The sequence below is a fragment of the Euleptes europaea genome, chromosome 3 (genome assembly GCF_029931775.1).
Source record: "Euleptes europaea isolate rEulEur1 chromosome 3, rEulEur1.hap1, whole genome shotgun sequence".
NCBI classification, from domain to species: Eukaryota; Metazoa; Chordata; class Lepidosauria; order Squamata; family Sphaerodactylidae; genus Euleptes; species Euleptes europaea.
The window spans coordinates 93,164,493-93,178,766 of NC_079314.1; the positions used below are offsets into that span (position 1 = coordinate 93,164,493).

Below are 14,274 nucleotides of genomic sequence, written 5' to 3' on the forward strand. Positions count from 1 at the left end.
AGACACTGTCCTTCAGTGTTATTCCTCTGAAGATGCCTGCCACAGCTGCTGGCGAAACGTCAGGAAAGAAAATACCAACACCACGGTCACACAGCCCGGATAACCTACAAGAACCAGACGAGGCCTTGTTTTTCTTTTGAATTTTTGTCCCCAGGACAATCGCACACATGCACACACATACCCTTTGGCCCCCGTTTCCACTTGCATGGATGGCCCAAGGTGGCTTTCATCATCTGCTCAGGGCCCACCACTTTACTATTAGATATAGCCCTAGCAGTTGTAATTTAAGGCAAAAGTAAGATAGTCAAATTAGAGCAAATGGTGTTTCTGTTGTAATGCAGGTGATCCAGCTGTGGGAAAGAGTGCTTTGGTCCAGATGTTCTGCAATGATGGGGCTCATTTCCAGAAAAACTACACTTTGGTGAGTCTTGAGGGATAGTGGGTATTGAGGAGGTGATATTGGGACCTGATTTTCAGTAATGTGGGAATTGACCAAAGGGAACTTCACCACTACAAAACTGTGTATAGCATTCTTATCATGGGACTGCATAAGCAGTGCCAAATATTTTGGAGCATATTTTAGAGAAACTAATCAGAGTGGTTGCAAACAGTTGTCTTCATCTAGGCCAGTTTGCATACTTACTTGGACGATGATCTTTTTTATGTTTAGGAAAAGCAGAATTTTTTTCCCCGTTGCTGATGTAAGGCAACATATGCAAAAGCCTGATTGGTAGTATTGGTAATGTCTTTTTTTTTTTTTTTTTTTTTGAGCAGGAAGAGGCATGCAGTAAAGGAAAGGTGCTTATTGAAGAGGGCTGTCAGCCATATAAATATGTCAACTAGGCCCTAAAAAATCTTGAGCCTGTTCTAGTGAACAAATCACAGTTTCTGTGAGCAAAATCCATTTATTTCCCAGCCAAATTTTCAGCCTAGTCCCTGACATCCAATTTTGAGAGTTCCTATGACAGAAGGAGCCCCGTGGCGCAGAGTGTTAAGCTGCTGTACTGCAGTCAAAAGCTCTGCTCATGACCTGAGTTCGATCCCAACGGAAGTTGGTTTCAGGTAGCCGGCTCAAGGTTGACTCAGCCTCCCATCCTTCTGAGGTCGGTGAAATGAGTACCCAGCTTGCTGGGGGTAAAGGGAAGATGACTGGGGAAGGCACTGGCAAACCACCCCGTAAACCAAGTCTGCCTTGGAAACGTCAGGATGTGATGTCACCCCATGGGTCAGGAATGACCCGGTTCTTGCACAGGGGACCTTTACCTTATGACAGAAGAAAACCTGTCATTTGGAGGTGTTATAAGGGTGATTAAAAAGACCTAAAAGGGTTCTGTTAGCCTCAGGCAAGCATAGTATGACATATGGCCACTTTCTCTGAATCTTGCTGACATGTTTTCCTTATTTGGGCTGACAGACAACAGGAGTAGAACTGCTGGTGAAGACAATACCTGTTCCAGAAACCAGTGATAGTGTGGTAAGCTCAGCTATAATTTAAACAGAGTTTAAAAAACAAAACTAACAACGCTGTCTAAAGGGGATTTTTCATTGACTTTACTGGAATGAACCTCATTCTGTAGGATGAGTGTGCATTAAATTATATGTGAAACCTTAATGGTGACAATGTGGGAAAATAGAGCATCTAATTTATTCCCTAGAGCTGTGTGCTCATTTAGGGCCAAACAAAGATGGGCCACCCATCCTGCTGTTTTGTTTTGTTTTTGTTTTGTTTTTAATTAAATAGCAGCTGTGGAGGCCCTAGTTGTGATCGGGGCCACAGAGGGAAAAAGGTTTACCTCTTCCCCGCCTGCCATTTTTGCATTCTTAATTAACCAGCCCCTCCTCTCTACCATCATGGAGCTTATGTTTTTCCCAAAGGGCAAACATATTTAAGGTATAAGTACGTAGCTGTTGGCATCCCAGTTGTTTGTAATTCATATGCAAGGAGCTGATGATTCTGGGAGCAGAAACTGTATCTAATGGAATACAATTCAAGGCCTGTGGGCTGTATGGGCAGCCTAGGAAAACTCTGCCCCTGTGCGGATCATTGGCGCTGTTACCATGTGGCGAGTCACTTGTGAGCTGGTTATTGCCGTTGAGATGGGACATGGGGAGAGAAATGTTGGCAAACTGTGTGTGACTCATAGATCTACCTCAGATCATGGGATGTGCCTTCGGTGTTTGCAAAGTAGTGAATTTCATCCCCCCAATTGCTCTCTAGGTTACATACATCTCTAAGTTATTGTTCAGAACCCATTCTGAACATGCGGGTTCAGGGTCGGATTTAGGTTTGATGAGGCCTTAAGCTATTGAAGGCAATGGGGCCCTTTATATGTCCAGCTGTCCTTTGTCAACAACAAATTGTCGCTGTTTTTTGTGTTGAATATATGCTATATGGTAATTTATGCAGAATGTAGGCACCCTATATATAGAAATGAGCAAACCAGTGATATTTTAGGGAGCAGGCTAGCAGGCGGGGCCCATTACTTACATCATAGGAGCCTACACAACACAAAACACTGTTGCTGTATGTAGGTTTTATTTTATTTGTTTTTTATCTTATATTTTGGAAATGTACATCCAGGTTTTTTTTCCTTTAAATTTTTTTTGAGGCCCCAAGAGAGTGGGGCCCTAAGCTATAGCTTGTTTAGCTTATACATAAATCCCGCACTGTGCGGGTTCCTATCCCACAGTCATGATGCTTTGGAAGAATCGTGGCTCAGTGGTAGAGCATACACTTTGCACGCAAAAGGTCTCAAGTTCAATCCCCAGTAACGCCAGTTAAAGGATTTCAGGTATCAGGTGTTTGAAAATACCTTTCTCTGCCTGAGACCCTGGGGAACCACTGCCAGTTCGGAGTAGACAATACTGAGCTAGACAGGCCAGAGTTATGTTGGCTACAACTTTAGTAGCTTTTGGGGGGAGGGAGGCTTTTTCTGCCACCACTGCTTTGGTTGAAGAAATTTGCTACTCGCCAATAGTTTACTTTAGCCTACAATATTCTGTAGCTTCATATTAGTTTTGCTTCTGCTTTCAGGAACTTTTCATCTTTGACTCAGCAGGCAAGGAACTGTTTTCTGAGATGCTAGAGAAATTGGCAAGTACAACATAAAAGCCATCGCTCAGCCGAGGAGCTGTGAAGCAAACCTAACCCCTGCATCCTGATTAAAGCTTGGGAAAGAACACAGAATGACAGTTTTTGCCTCCCTTTTCACTAGTTTTTTTTTTTTTTTTTTTGCTTTAGAGCAAACTCTAAAATGTTCTCAAATCGAAGAAAAAAGAAAAATGTATTCACTTAAGTTAACATTACCATTTCTTGGAGCAGCGTTGCAAAAGCTATCCTCAAGAGAAAGGAGATATGGGGGAGGAGCCAGTCACCTAAAACAGGGCAGGACAGAAATTGAGCCACCGACCACTGGTGGCAAACCCGGCACCTGCTGGTTGTTGAAATTACTGCAAAGAATGCTGGACTAGGTAGACCTTGGTCTGATGCATCAGGCAGTTTTTACTTTTTAAACGTAAATTTACATTATTTACGTTAACGTAAAATGGATTACTTCTGTCTTAACTGTTGAGACTTTGAGTTTTCTGGCTCTACATTTCAAACATGCTGGTGGACTGCGAGGGTTTTACTTTTGGGGTTTTTTTTTTAGCAAGTAGACCATGCAAAACTGAAGTCAGTCCACCCTGACCCTAAACGCTCCACTGCCTCTTTGCAAAACAAATGAAAATGTACAGAGACCATGTTTACTTAAAAAGACTCCCTCCATTACCCTAATATATCCGTGGCTTCCACCAAAGTGGTTTGTTCCTTATATGGTTGGCTGGTTCATCTCATTGTAAAACTGGCATAATTAACCTTCTATTTATTGAATGTTGGTCAGCAGAAGCTCAATGTTGGCTGTGCCAAAGAGAAGTTAAGGTGTTCTCTCCCTCCACCTTCCCTGAAGTTCTCACCTTCATAAGAGTATTTTTGATATTTTTATTGTCTCATTTTATACAACATTTTTAATACTGTGGTATAGACCAGCTACTGCTACACAATAAATCCTCATCATTCTTGCATGCATTTATTCTTGGGTGAGTTTCGGGGCAAGAGGCTAGCTGGGACTCAGAAATGCATTGTTCTCTTTGAACGTCAGGGACATTTTCATAGGGGAGGGACTGTGGGAGAGCGTTGTAATGCTCTGTGTACCCCCAAATGAGGATCCAATCTCCATCAAAGGTCTCAAGCCAGTTTGGTGTAGTGGCTAGAGTGTCGGATCAGGATCTGGGAGACAGGATCAAGTCCCCACTCTGCCATGAAAACTTGCTGGGTGACCTTGGGCCTGTCACACAAACTCAGCCTAACCTACCTCACAGGATTTTTGTAAGGATAAAATGGAGGAGAGGAGAAGGATATAAGCTGCTTTTGGGTCTCCACTGGAAAGAAAGGCCAGGGTATAAATGAAGTAAATCAATAAATGGTAACTATTGGGTCCATGAGTTTCAATTGGGCTGACAGATTTTTTCCCCTTGTGCAGTGGGAACAGCCCAATGCCATGTGCATTGTATATGATGTCACCAATGAGCAGTCATTCAATAACTGTGCCAAGTGGCTAGAGAGGTTGAGAACCCAGACTTCTGGAATACCTATCCCAGGTAGGAGGCTGTAACATTCTATACTTGTCTATGCCTAGATCTCTTTCTCGTGTGTTATGGCTGACAGCCATATCTTAATTCCGGGTAGTTTCCTCCATTTATTCTATCAGCGTCTGAAACAAACATGGTAAGTACATACTCTGAGCAATTTAGTTATGATCTTTTTTATCCGTTTCTTAAACAATCCACGTCCCTGTCTCTTTACCTGTTTACTCACTAGGTTTTGTAGTGTGTGTTGTTAATAATTCAATTTTTTCTCCTTTTTAGGTGTGCTAGTGGGCAATAAGACGGATTTGACTGATAGGCGGGTTGTGGAGCAGAAACAGGCACAAGAGTGGGCAGAGACCAGTGGCCTAGAATACTGCGAGATATCAGTTGTGAGTGTGTTCACGTACATAATTGGGTGTGGGTGAAGAATTGCCTTCACTTTCAGGATAAGGAGGTCTTCTCTTGTACGATAGCTTATTACCAGCAGCAGATGTGTGATCAAGTAGCAGCTTCCCCCCCATCTTTTTTAACATCTTTGCTTTCTTTACAGAAAGAGATGGAAAATTATGAAGTCCCTTTTCACATTGTGGCAAATTCCTTTCACCGATTATACAGAGAGAAGGTGGAAATCTTTCACTCGCTTGTGTGAGTCTACTGAGTATAGCCTGCTAAACCTATTTCCTTTCTTTGAGCCTAGAAATAATGAAATGTCAAAGGCTAAATGGTATGAGAGCCATTACCATTGCCTTAATGAGTATCTCATTCCAGTAATACTGGCAGACAAAAATAAACCACAGAAAGACATGTTCTCTGATTATTATTTGTGATTATTATTTCTGGTCTCATCTTTCTTTCTTTTTGGTGATCATAAGTTTTCAAAAAGTGGGTTTGGTAGGATTCCCCCCCCCCCCAATAATTGCACTGCTTAGATATTGTGAAAGCATGTCTTTTTCAACTCTTGTGAGGAATTTCCCAAAACAGATCAAATCTAAAGAGGTGACAGACAGCATACCACTGTCTGTGTACATCAGTCCAGCCAGGCTGGTAGAGTTTAACCATCAGGAGTAGATACTGTATTAGATACTCATAGAATCATAGAGTTGGAAGGGACCACCAGGGTCATCTAGTCCAACCCCCTGCACAATGCAGGAAATTCACACTACCTCCCCCACACACACCCAGGGCCCAGAAGATGGCCAAGATGCCCTCCCTCTCATGAACTGCCTAAGTTCATATCAGCATTTCTGACAAATTGCCATCTAGCCTCTGCTTAAAAACCTCCAGGGAAGGAGAACTTACCACCTCCCGAGGAAGCCTGTTCCACTGAGGAACCACTCTGTTAGAAAATTCTTCCTAATGTCTAGATGGAAACTCTTCTGATTTAATTTTAACCCGTTGGTTCTGGTCCGACCAGAAGGTGCCAAAGGCATGCAAAAGAACCACGGCACTGTAAAGTGCGGCTATGAGGGTTTTTTCCCCTCCTAAGGCAGAAGCCAGTTGGTTAGCTTTTATAGCTTGGAGCATTGCAGTGTTGCTACCAACGCTGATCTCTGTTCCTGACCTCTCCGAATGGAGTGCTTATTTTGATTTGGCTCATTGGGGGGGGGGGGCTGTTGGAAGCTATCTGGCAGCCAAGGGCTTTCTCCCCCACCCCTACATTGTATAATTTGAGAATGCACTGCCCTCTGCTGGTGCTTAGATCGTTTAAGTTGGGGATGTGGGGGTCAGGAAACAGCCGTCAGCCACCCTCAGTGGCTTTGCATAACATGCTGTTAATGGCCTCATTTTGGGTTAAAGAATCTGCAGGCTGAAAAACTTATAGTTCCTTCCTTTTTTGTTTTTTTGTTTTTGTTTTTTAGGAATTATGCAGTGATTATTAATGGGTGTCTGACATTACACTGTAGTATGTAAAGAATTAATTTTAGGGGGATGATAGGGAGTACACTGCTATTTTTAAATTGAGGGATTATACTGGAAAGACTTGTCATAACACATTTATTCTGATATTTTATTCCTCCTTATCCAAGGACTCAGGGCAGGTTGTAACATGCTGCATTTAAAATAGTATAAAAATGTGACGTTATAAAATCCACACAATTCAAGCAATATTAATACAACCTCAGCTAAATGTGCTCATACATGTGGAGTTTAACACCACTTATTAGAAGTTGTTCCAAACAGAAAAGGCTTACGACTTTCAATAAGCCCATCAACAAATGCCAACAAAGCAGAAATTGGGGGAATATAGTGAAAGCAATACCCAGTCCATCTTATTAAAGAAATCTATATAGCTTTGATTAGTGATATGTGGTAAAAGTTGTCAAGAACTTCTGCGTATGACCCACTGAAATGAATAGTAGTTGTGTGATGATGTCCTTGCAAAGGCCCATTATTTCATCAAGATTTGCCTAGAAGATTTTCCTGGCAAATTGTGTACCACCTGCTATGGACTTTGCTCTTGATTAAAGGCAAAAATAATAATAATCTGTTGGAATACATTTTAGTATGTATTTAATATACCGTTGTTTAAAATGGCCCTTTTACTGAATAAGCTATTTGAGTACTACCTGCCCTTTAAAGTAAAAAGAGCTGAATGAATTCATTTTGTATAAGATGAATGGGTAAGAAGTGAAGGAGGGAATTGTGTCTGGGTAGATCTGAGTAATGCCATAAAGTTAGCAATTAAAGGCGGAATTAGTAAGGCTGCTGCTGGAAGCATATAATAAATCTCCATCAGGAGTTGCCTCTTAAGAGCAAACAGGATTCTGACACAGGTGCTGACAGCAGAGGGGGGGAAAGCTACATTCCCATTTCTTCTGCAGCTCTTGTTTGCTTTGGGCGTTTGCACATACGTTAAAAGAGGAAAACAGTGCTTTGGTCCCAAGTACAGCTTTTCTGCTTGCAACTGAAGGAGAAACTGCTTCACTCTGCATTTGACGTTCTTTTGGAAACATTAGTATAGCTGGTTGATAATAGAAAAACCTCTACATTGTGTCTGTCCAGTGCTGGTGGACCCTTTTTTCCATGCGTTCTCCGAGTATCCTAATTTACTGTTACCTTTCCTAGCAAATGTTGCCAGTTGTGCTCATTATTTTCTTCCCTGTCAAAGTGTACATAGGTGGAGGGAGTGAATGGATATAACTATAGAGATTGCAGGCTTAATCTCATTATCTGGGGGATCAGTTCTTCATTCAGTAAGGATGGCTTCTTCTTGTGTTATTAGCTCCTGTAATACATGTGATCCAAACAAATATGCAATTGGATGTAGAAGTGTTGGATTATAAATTCTTGTAGCAGTTTTGTTGTGTTGGATAATGTTGGGGAGGGGAGCAGCATCCCCAGGTTCATCTTTTCCTTAAGTAGCTGCAGGTGTTGGGGAGGTGAAGGTGTCTTCCCTGCACACTAGATTCATGTCCTCCCAAGGGAAAAGTTCCTCTCTTTTTCTTGTTACAGCCTCACATATCTCCTCCCCTACATCGGTGTCTTTTTTTGTTTTCCATCCATCAAAGAGAAGCCTGGAACCTCTTCTTTTTCTTTGTTAATCTGAGAACAAATCAAAATCTGACTGTATTTATAGGGGCAGTGTGATAGACCCTATGAGAGCCGGAGTGGTATAGTGGTTAAGAGCCGTGGACTCTAATCTGGAGAACTGGGTTTGATTTCCCACTCCTACACATGAAACCAGTTAGGTGACCTTGGGCTAGTCACAGTTCTCTTAGAGCTCTCTCAGCCTCACCTACCTCACAGGGTGTCTGTTGTGGGGAGAGGAAGGGAAAGAAGATTGTATGCTGGTTTGATTCTCCTGAAAAAGGTAGAGAAAGTTGGCATATAAAAACCAACTCTTCTGTGTGTCAAGCAAGAATTGGGAAAATGGTCAGTTTGATAAGCCTCTTTCAAGCCACCTAAGTATGAACTGGAACAACTTGGAGCTAGTAATAGGAACTGTGACTGAGTTCTGGAAAAGTGCACATCACTGGTTCCCATCAGAAAGTTATCACTTACAAAAGAAATAGCCAGCAGGTAGACAAGCGTGACTTGTGTGTTGCAGACCTCTGCACATGTATGCCATTTATACCTGGGTAGTTGGTACACCCCTACATTACTGCTGTTTAATTTCTGCCAGCTGCTGCAGGTAAATAGATTTCTAACTGCCTACACTGCAGTTGCATTTTGAATCAGCAAAATGTAGCATTTGCTGAAGTCCTGAAGTAACTGAAGGAAGTGTAAACTAAAATATAATATTTAGGAAAGAGTGCCTGGTTCACCCATGCAGGACAGAGAGGTGGCTGAGGCTAGAGGGGCTGCAGAGGACCATACCACTTCAGCTTGCTGGTGGAATATCATATTTTTGGAATGCTTCCTTGTGTTCCAAAAAAATCCCTGCAAATAGAAAGTCAATCTAGCAAACAAAAAGAGGGTAACGGTAGTACCTTTCAACCTGCTGTGCTAGTTTTCTATTTGCATGGAGGTTGTTTTTTTTTTTAATGAAAAGGTAACATTTGAAACAGCCTGCAGTCTGTCATCTGCCATCTGAAATGGTGCAGTCCTTTCTGCCACCTCCTCCTGCTGGTGTGAACCGAGCCTGACTTTCAAAATGAATATCCTTCTGGAGTCCCCTTTTAGGTTTCTCCCTTTGGCAGCTGCTCTGTGCTTTTGGCAATAGGCCATCAAACTTATTCACTAAGCAGGATTTGCAGTATCAGAGACCACAGACAACTCTGGATGACCCCACATATTTGCCACTTTTGGAACAAGTCTTGGGTGACTTTTTAATATAAGCAAACCAGATTTCATTTGTGCACTTGATAAATTCCACCCTACTCCAATTACCTTATACCCAAGTGGACATAGGTTCCTGGAGTTAAACAACATGGGCCGGTACGTATCTTTTTTTAAAAAGTGCTGACAGCTCCAGCCTGCTATCCTCTACATTAAGTCAAATGTAGATTTGTAGGTGAACCTTTGTGGTTGGCCAGTGATTTGAAAAACCTGCTGATTAATCAAGGAATGGCTACAAGAAAGGCTTTCCCCCCCAAGAAACATGCCTGTTTCAGGGATTTCCAATAAAAATCTGTTTTATGTTTCTTCTAATCTAGCTTTAGCCATTGTGATAAATTCCATAGGTAATAAGGTTCCACAGTATTTAATATTACAAAAAAATCTGTGGTTAATTACATAGGTAACAAGGAAAACTGTGTAGGCTCAAGTCAGGTAAACTTGTTAGCAGAACAACCTTGGACCCTCTCAAATAGTGTATATCAGCCCTTGTTTAATTAATTCCCATCAGAATAATAAGTATTTGGCAGGGACCATAAAATAGCAAGGTGACAAAAGAACAAAGCTAAAAGTCATGCAGTGAAACAGAAATGTAGAACAATAAAATATTCTGAGAGGATGGCTTCGGCATGTGACTGCTTGTTGTGCCAGCTTTTGTGGCTTGTTGTGTGTATATACAGAGCACCATATATTGTAGTAATGGACACATGAAGCCAGATAGAGATCGTATATACTAATCCCCATTCAGCGTGCTACACTTGATAATACCAAGCTTCGCGTGTGGTTTGCCACGTGCATCTGTGTTCCAACGTGAATGGTTCTCACAGTTCCCTCATCCTTCAGAAGCAGTCTGGCCCTTGGATCCATGCCCAGCCCATCTCAGTGGTGTCTCAGGTGAAGGAAGAGAAGACAGTAGCTCTAGCTGAGGTGCCAAGGAAGGAAAGCTAGCACTGGGGAGCGGGAAGCATTGCATTCTCCAAGTTATCCTTGCCACTATTTCACGTCTCACTCCACAAATACAACTTAAAAGGCTGAAGCACAAGAGAAGAAGAAGAAGAGTTGGTTTTTATATGCCGACTTTCTCTACCACTTAAGGGAGAACCAAACCGGCTTACAATCACCTTCCCTTCCCCTCCCCTCAACAGACACCCTGTGAGGTAGTCGAGGCTGAGAGAGTGTGACTAGCCCAAGGTCACCCAGCTGGCTTCGTGTGTAGGGGTGGGGAAATAAATCCAGTTCACCAGATTAGCCTCCTCCGCTCATGTGGAGGAGTGGGGAATCAAACCCGATTCTCCAGATCAGACTCCACCGCTCCAAACCACCGCTCTTAACCACTTACACTACACTGGCTCTCAAGAGGTTGGCTGGCACAGCTCAGGGGATGCTACGCTTCTTGCCTTCTAGTGTCTCAGTGGAAGTTTATCAAATGTTCTCAGTCGTGAGGGTGCCTGATCTCTTCGCTAAGAGGACCCCTAATTGATTTTTATGTGGGACTCATGAATGTGGCAGCAGTGGATCCAGATGTTTGGGGCTTTCTTAGTCACGGGTGCTGCATTGTCCCAGGGTCCACTACTGGCCGCCTGTCAGACAGGACACCCTTTGGTATCATAGTATTTATGTTGGTTGACTGGGGCCATTAGCTTATAGGTTGTGTCCAGGAAGAAGCCGAGTCAAGCTCATCACGTGAGTATGAGGATCTGTGTAAACTGAGGTGGACACAAATCTTTGGCTTGAAGAGTCTACACACGATTAGAGAAACGAAGACAGAATAGAATCATAGAGTTGCAAGGCACCACCAGGGTCATCTAGTCCAACCCCCTGCACAATGCAGGAATTTCACAACTACCTCCCCCACACACACCCAGCGACCCATACTCCATGCCCAGAAGATGGCCAAGATGCCCTCCCTCTCATGAACTGCCTAAGGTCATAGAATCAGCATTGCTGACAGATGACCATCTAGCCTCTGCTTAAAAACCTCCAGGGAAGGAGCACTTACCACCTCCCAAGGAAGCCTGTTCCACTGAGGAACCTCTCTATCCGGTCAGTCCTTAGAGCTGATTTGCATACAAAACTCTTTAACATAGCAAGATTTCGGTTGACATTATCTGGAATCCTTCTCAACCCATTGTGTTGATTAGAGGTTCAGACTGAGAATCCCTTTAGAAATCTGGTGTGGAAAATGTTTAAAAGAGACACTAAGATAAAGAACAAGGCTCAGCAGATAGCTGTTGAGCGAACATTTAGGGCCAAACGTGTGATTACAGCCAGTGTAGTAGATTTAACTTGGTCTTAGCGGGAAGAGTGTTACATGTCTGTGTCAAAAGCTGAGCCTAAAAACAAAGCTCTTTCCATCCTCCATGGTCTCCTCATGCTTGAAAGCCTGAGGACGTTTCTCTTGGGCAAGGATTGAGTCACAGCTGCTGCTACTTCTGCTGCCGATAGCTCTGTCACTGCAGTCAGTCTAGTGGTGTGGCTTTCACTTGTTCTCACAGATAGGAGACATGACTAAACAGAAGTGACAGAGGCTTGCAGAAGAGACTGGGTAGAGCACATAGCCAGAGTGGAGGCTTCTGGGCAGCAGGCAGCTATATGTACCTCTCTTCCTCTACCAAGTTCAAAAGGGGGTATATCTTGACACTTCTGCATATGTGCCTATAGCCACTACCTGTGAGGTTTGTTATCAAAAGCCTGGGAAAGGCAAAGAATTTGAGCCGCTGCGTATGTTCCCATGCCTGTTTATTAAGCCAACCGCGTAATCTCCCTTCAGTTTCTTTGTGGTTCTCGCCTATTATGCAAATTTTTATGAATCCTAAGCTCTACCCTGAAAGTATCCTTGTCCTATCTCCTGGTGCATACTCCTGCTTCTGTGTCCTCCATTTAACACTTGGCTCAGAGTTTCGCTGTTCTTTTGCTCTCCAGTGCTAGGAAGGATGCTGAGCGGATACAGGGTAATCCTGGTATTGCAAACTCAAGTATTTGCACGTTTGAATGGGGGGGGGGGTTTTCTCCTAGGCAGGCACCCTCTTCATCCCCCTATCAGACTGCACTCATTTATTATACCATCTGTTTTCTCAGTGCCGGAGATGATGCTGGGGATATGTGACTTGGGGCACTCAGGCGGAAACTGGCCTGCACAAGGCCAGGCATGTGTTTGCCTCCTAGCAATGCAGCGGTCAGCAGCAAATTCTTTGCAGCCACCTCCTCCTTTCAGTATGGGGGAGAGTGAGTGAGGGCCTGGAAGTGTTTGAGATGCAGAATCATGGGCTGTGTGAAGAAGACAAAATCAGAGTGTTGGGGGAAGGGAAAGAGGCAAAAAAAAATGACCTGTGGTTAGGTGACAGACGGATGGACCAAGTTTGGATGAGGTGAAAGGGCAGGACAGTTGAGGGCAGGGGAGAGATCATCTAAAGGTAGCAAGAACAGCCAGAGTTGGTAGATTTGAATGAAGAGAGCGCCAGAAGGTTGTCTCTTGGTACCTTTAGGAAAACCAGCACATGAAAAAAAGCATAGATCAGTACTGATGGGCTGGATTATATGGCAGAGGAAGGTAGAGTGAGAAATGGGTTACATGAATATCTGTGCAAAGTGACTGAAAGAGGGGAGATATATAGTCAGAAGGAAAGAAACTTTGTGGACAAGGGGAAGGGAGGTGAATAGAAAGAAGATGCTACAGTGTGTAGGTAAAAGGATTCGTCAGATTGTCAGAGCACCACACCATCTTTGAAAGGTTATCAGGGATGCAGGAGTTTGGATACTGAAATGCGAGAAGGAGATTTTGTGCTAGCTGTCACAAATGTTGGTGTAGTATGGTTCCCTAACAGTATGAGAGGCGGCTGTAGAACAAAATACAGATCATGGTCTTTGCGGAGTAGGTAAATTGAACTCTTGCTGAGTCTGGCAGATGTATTGACAATAGACAAGTCAGAGAAAGAGGAGGCAAAATGGAGTTCTAGTGTTTAGAACATTAGAGTATACGACTGCCATTGGCATGTGTACCAAATCATTTCCTGTTACTAGAATTCAGGGTGCATTGAAACCCTCTCTTTAGGCTTGTAGTTTGCCCATATTTTAATATGTTTAAATTTGAAAGGAGTTAATGGTTATGCTGGGTCAATCCCCTTACTACTTCACATCCTATATACAGGGCCAAATTCAACGATTGGTAGGGGGAAAGAATGATATTGTATCTTTACTAGTTTTGTATTTACTTCCAGTGAAACAAATGAGGGGAGTAGTAACTCACTAGACATACAGTAGTAAAGTAATCCAGGTCACAGATTCTGGGTGCTCTTTCTAACAGGATGAGTGCAAAAGATAATAGTTTGTTAGGGTAGTGTTAAGAAGTTCTGGTAATATAATGTTTCTATATTTTATTGTCCTCTTTTTTTTAGACCTCGTATTGTTTGTTAACCAGAGCCAAGGTAAGAAGAAGAGGGGGGTTTCAAAGATCCTCACTTCAGTTTGTAAGATCTTGTTCAGCCAGACAGGGAGGAAAGAGGAATTGGGTATTCAAATGAGTTCCAGAAAAACCACAGAAGGCTTCTGAACACTTTAAAGCAGTAGTAGTGCCTATGAGGCTGAAGATGGTTCCCTGTTTCCTCTCTGCAGTTCCTGGTTCCTTATTCTGCTTGCATGTCTACTTTGATGGTTGCTTTGGAGAATAAAGAACCAGGAACTCCACAACGCAGGAAACTAAGAACCAACTTCAGCCTCATCTAGTCCCTTAACTCGAGGGAGGCACTCTTCATCTCCTCCTGCATCCTCCAAGGAACCAGGAGCAGGGGAACAAGAATTCCATACAGCTCACTTCCACCTTCTGGAACCTTCTACCTAAACAAAGAAATCCAGTGGCCCAGGAAGCCGCAAACA

At 43.1% G+C, this 14,274-nt stretch overlaps 1 protein-coding gene across 2 annotated transcripts in view; it reads left to right on the forward strand.

Annotated features, from left to right (window-relative positions):
* The window catches only part of IFT27 (intraflagellar transport 27), a 195,563-nt gene extending 181,737 nt beyond the window's left edge, over positions 1 to 13,826 (forward strand). For both annotated transcript variants that reach the window (XM_056847383.1, XM_056847382.1), the window contains 7 exons: positions 342 to 421; positions 1,415 to 1,474; positions 3,035 to 3,094; positions 4,521 to 4,638; positions 4,906 to 5,015; positions 5,177 to 5,271; positions 13,797 to 13,826. In XM_056847383.1, coding sequence (XP_056703361.1) covers positions 342 to 421; positions 1,415 to 1,474; positions 3,035 to 3,094; positions 4,521 to 4,638; positions 4,906 to 5,015; positions 5,177 to 5,271; positions 13,797 to 13,815 — 542 coding nt within the window. In that variant the 3' untranslated portion in view covers positions 13,816 to 13,826. The remainder of the gene's footprint in view (positions 1 to 341; positions 422 to 1,414; positions 1,475 to 3,034; positions 3,095 to 4,520; positions 4,639 to 4,905; positions 5,016 to 5,176; positions 5,272 to 13,796) is intronic.
* Positions 13,827 to 14,274: the final 448 nt, after the last annotated feature.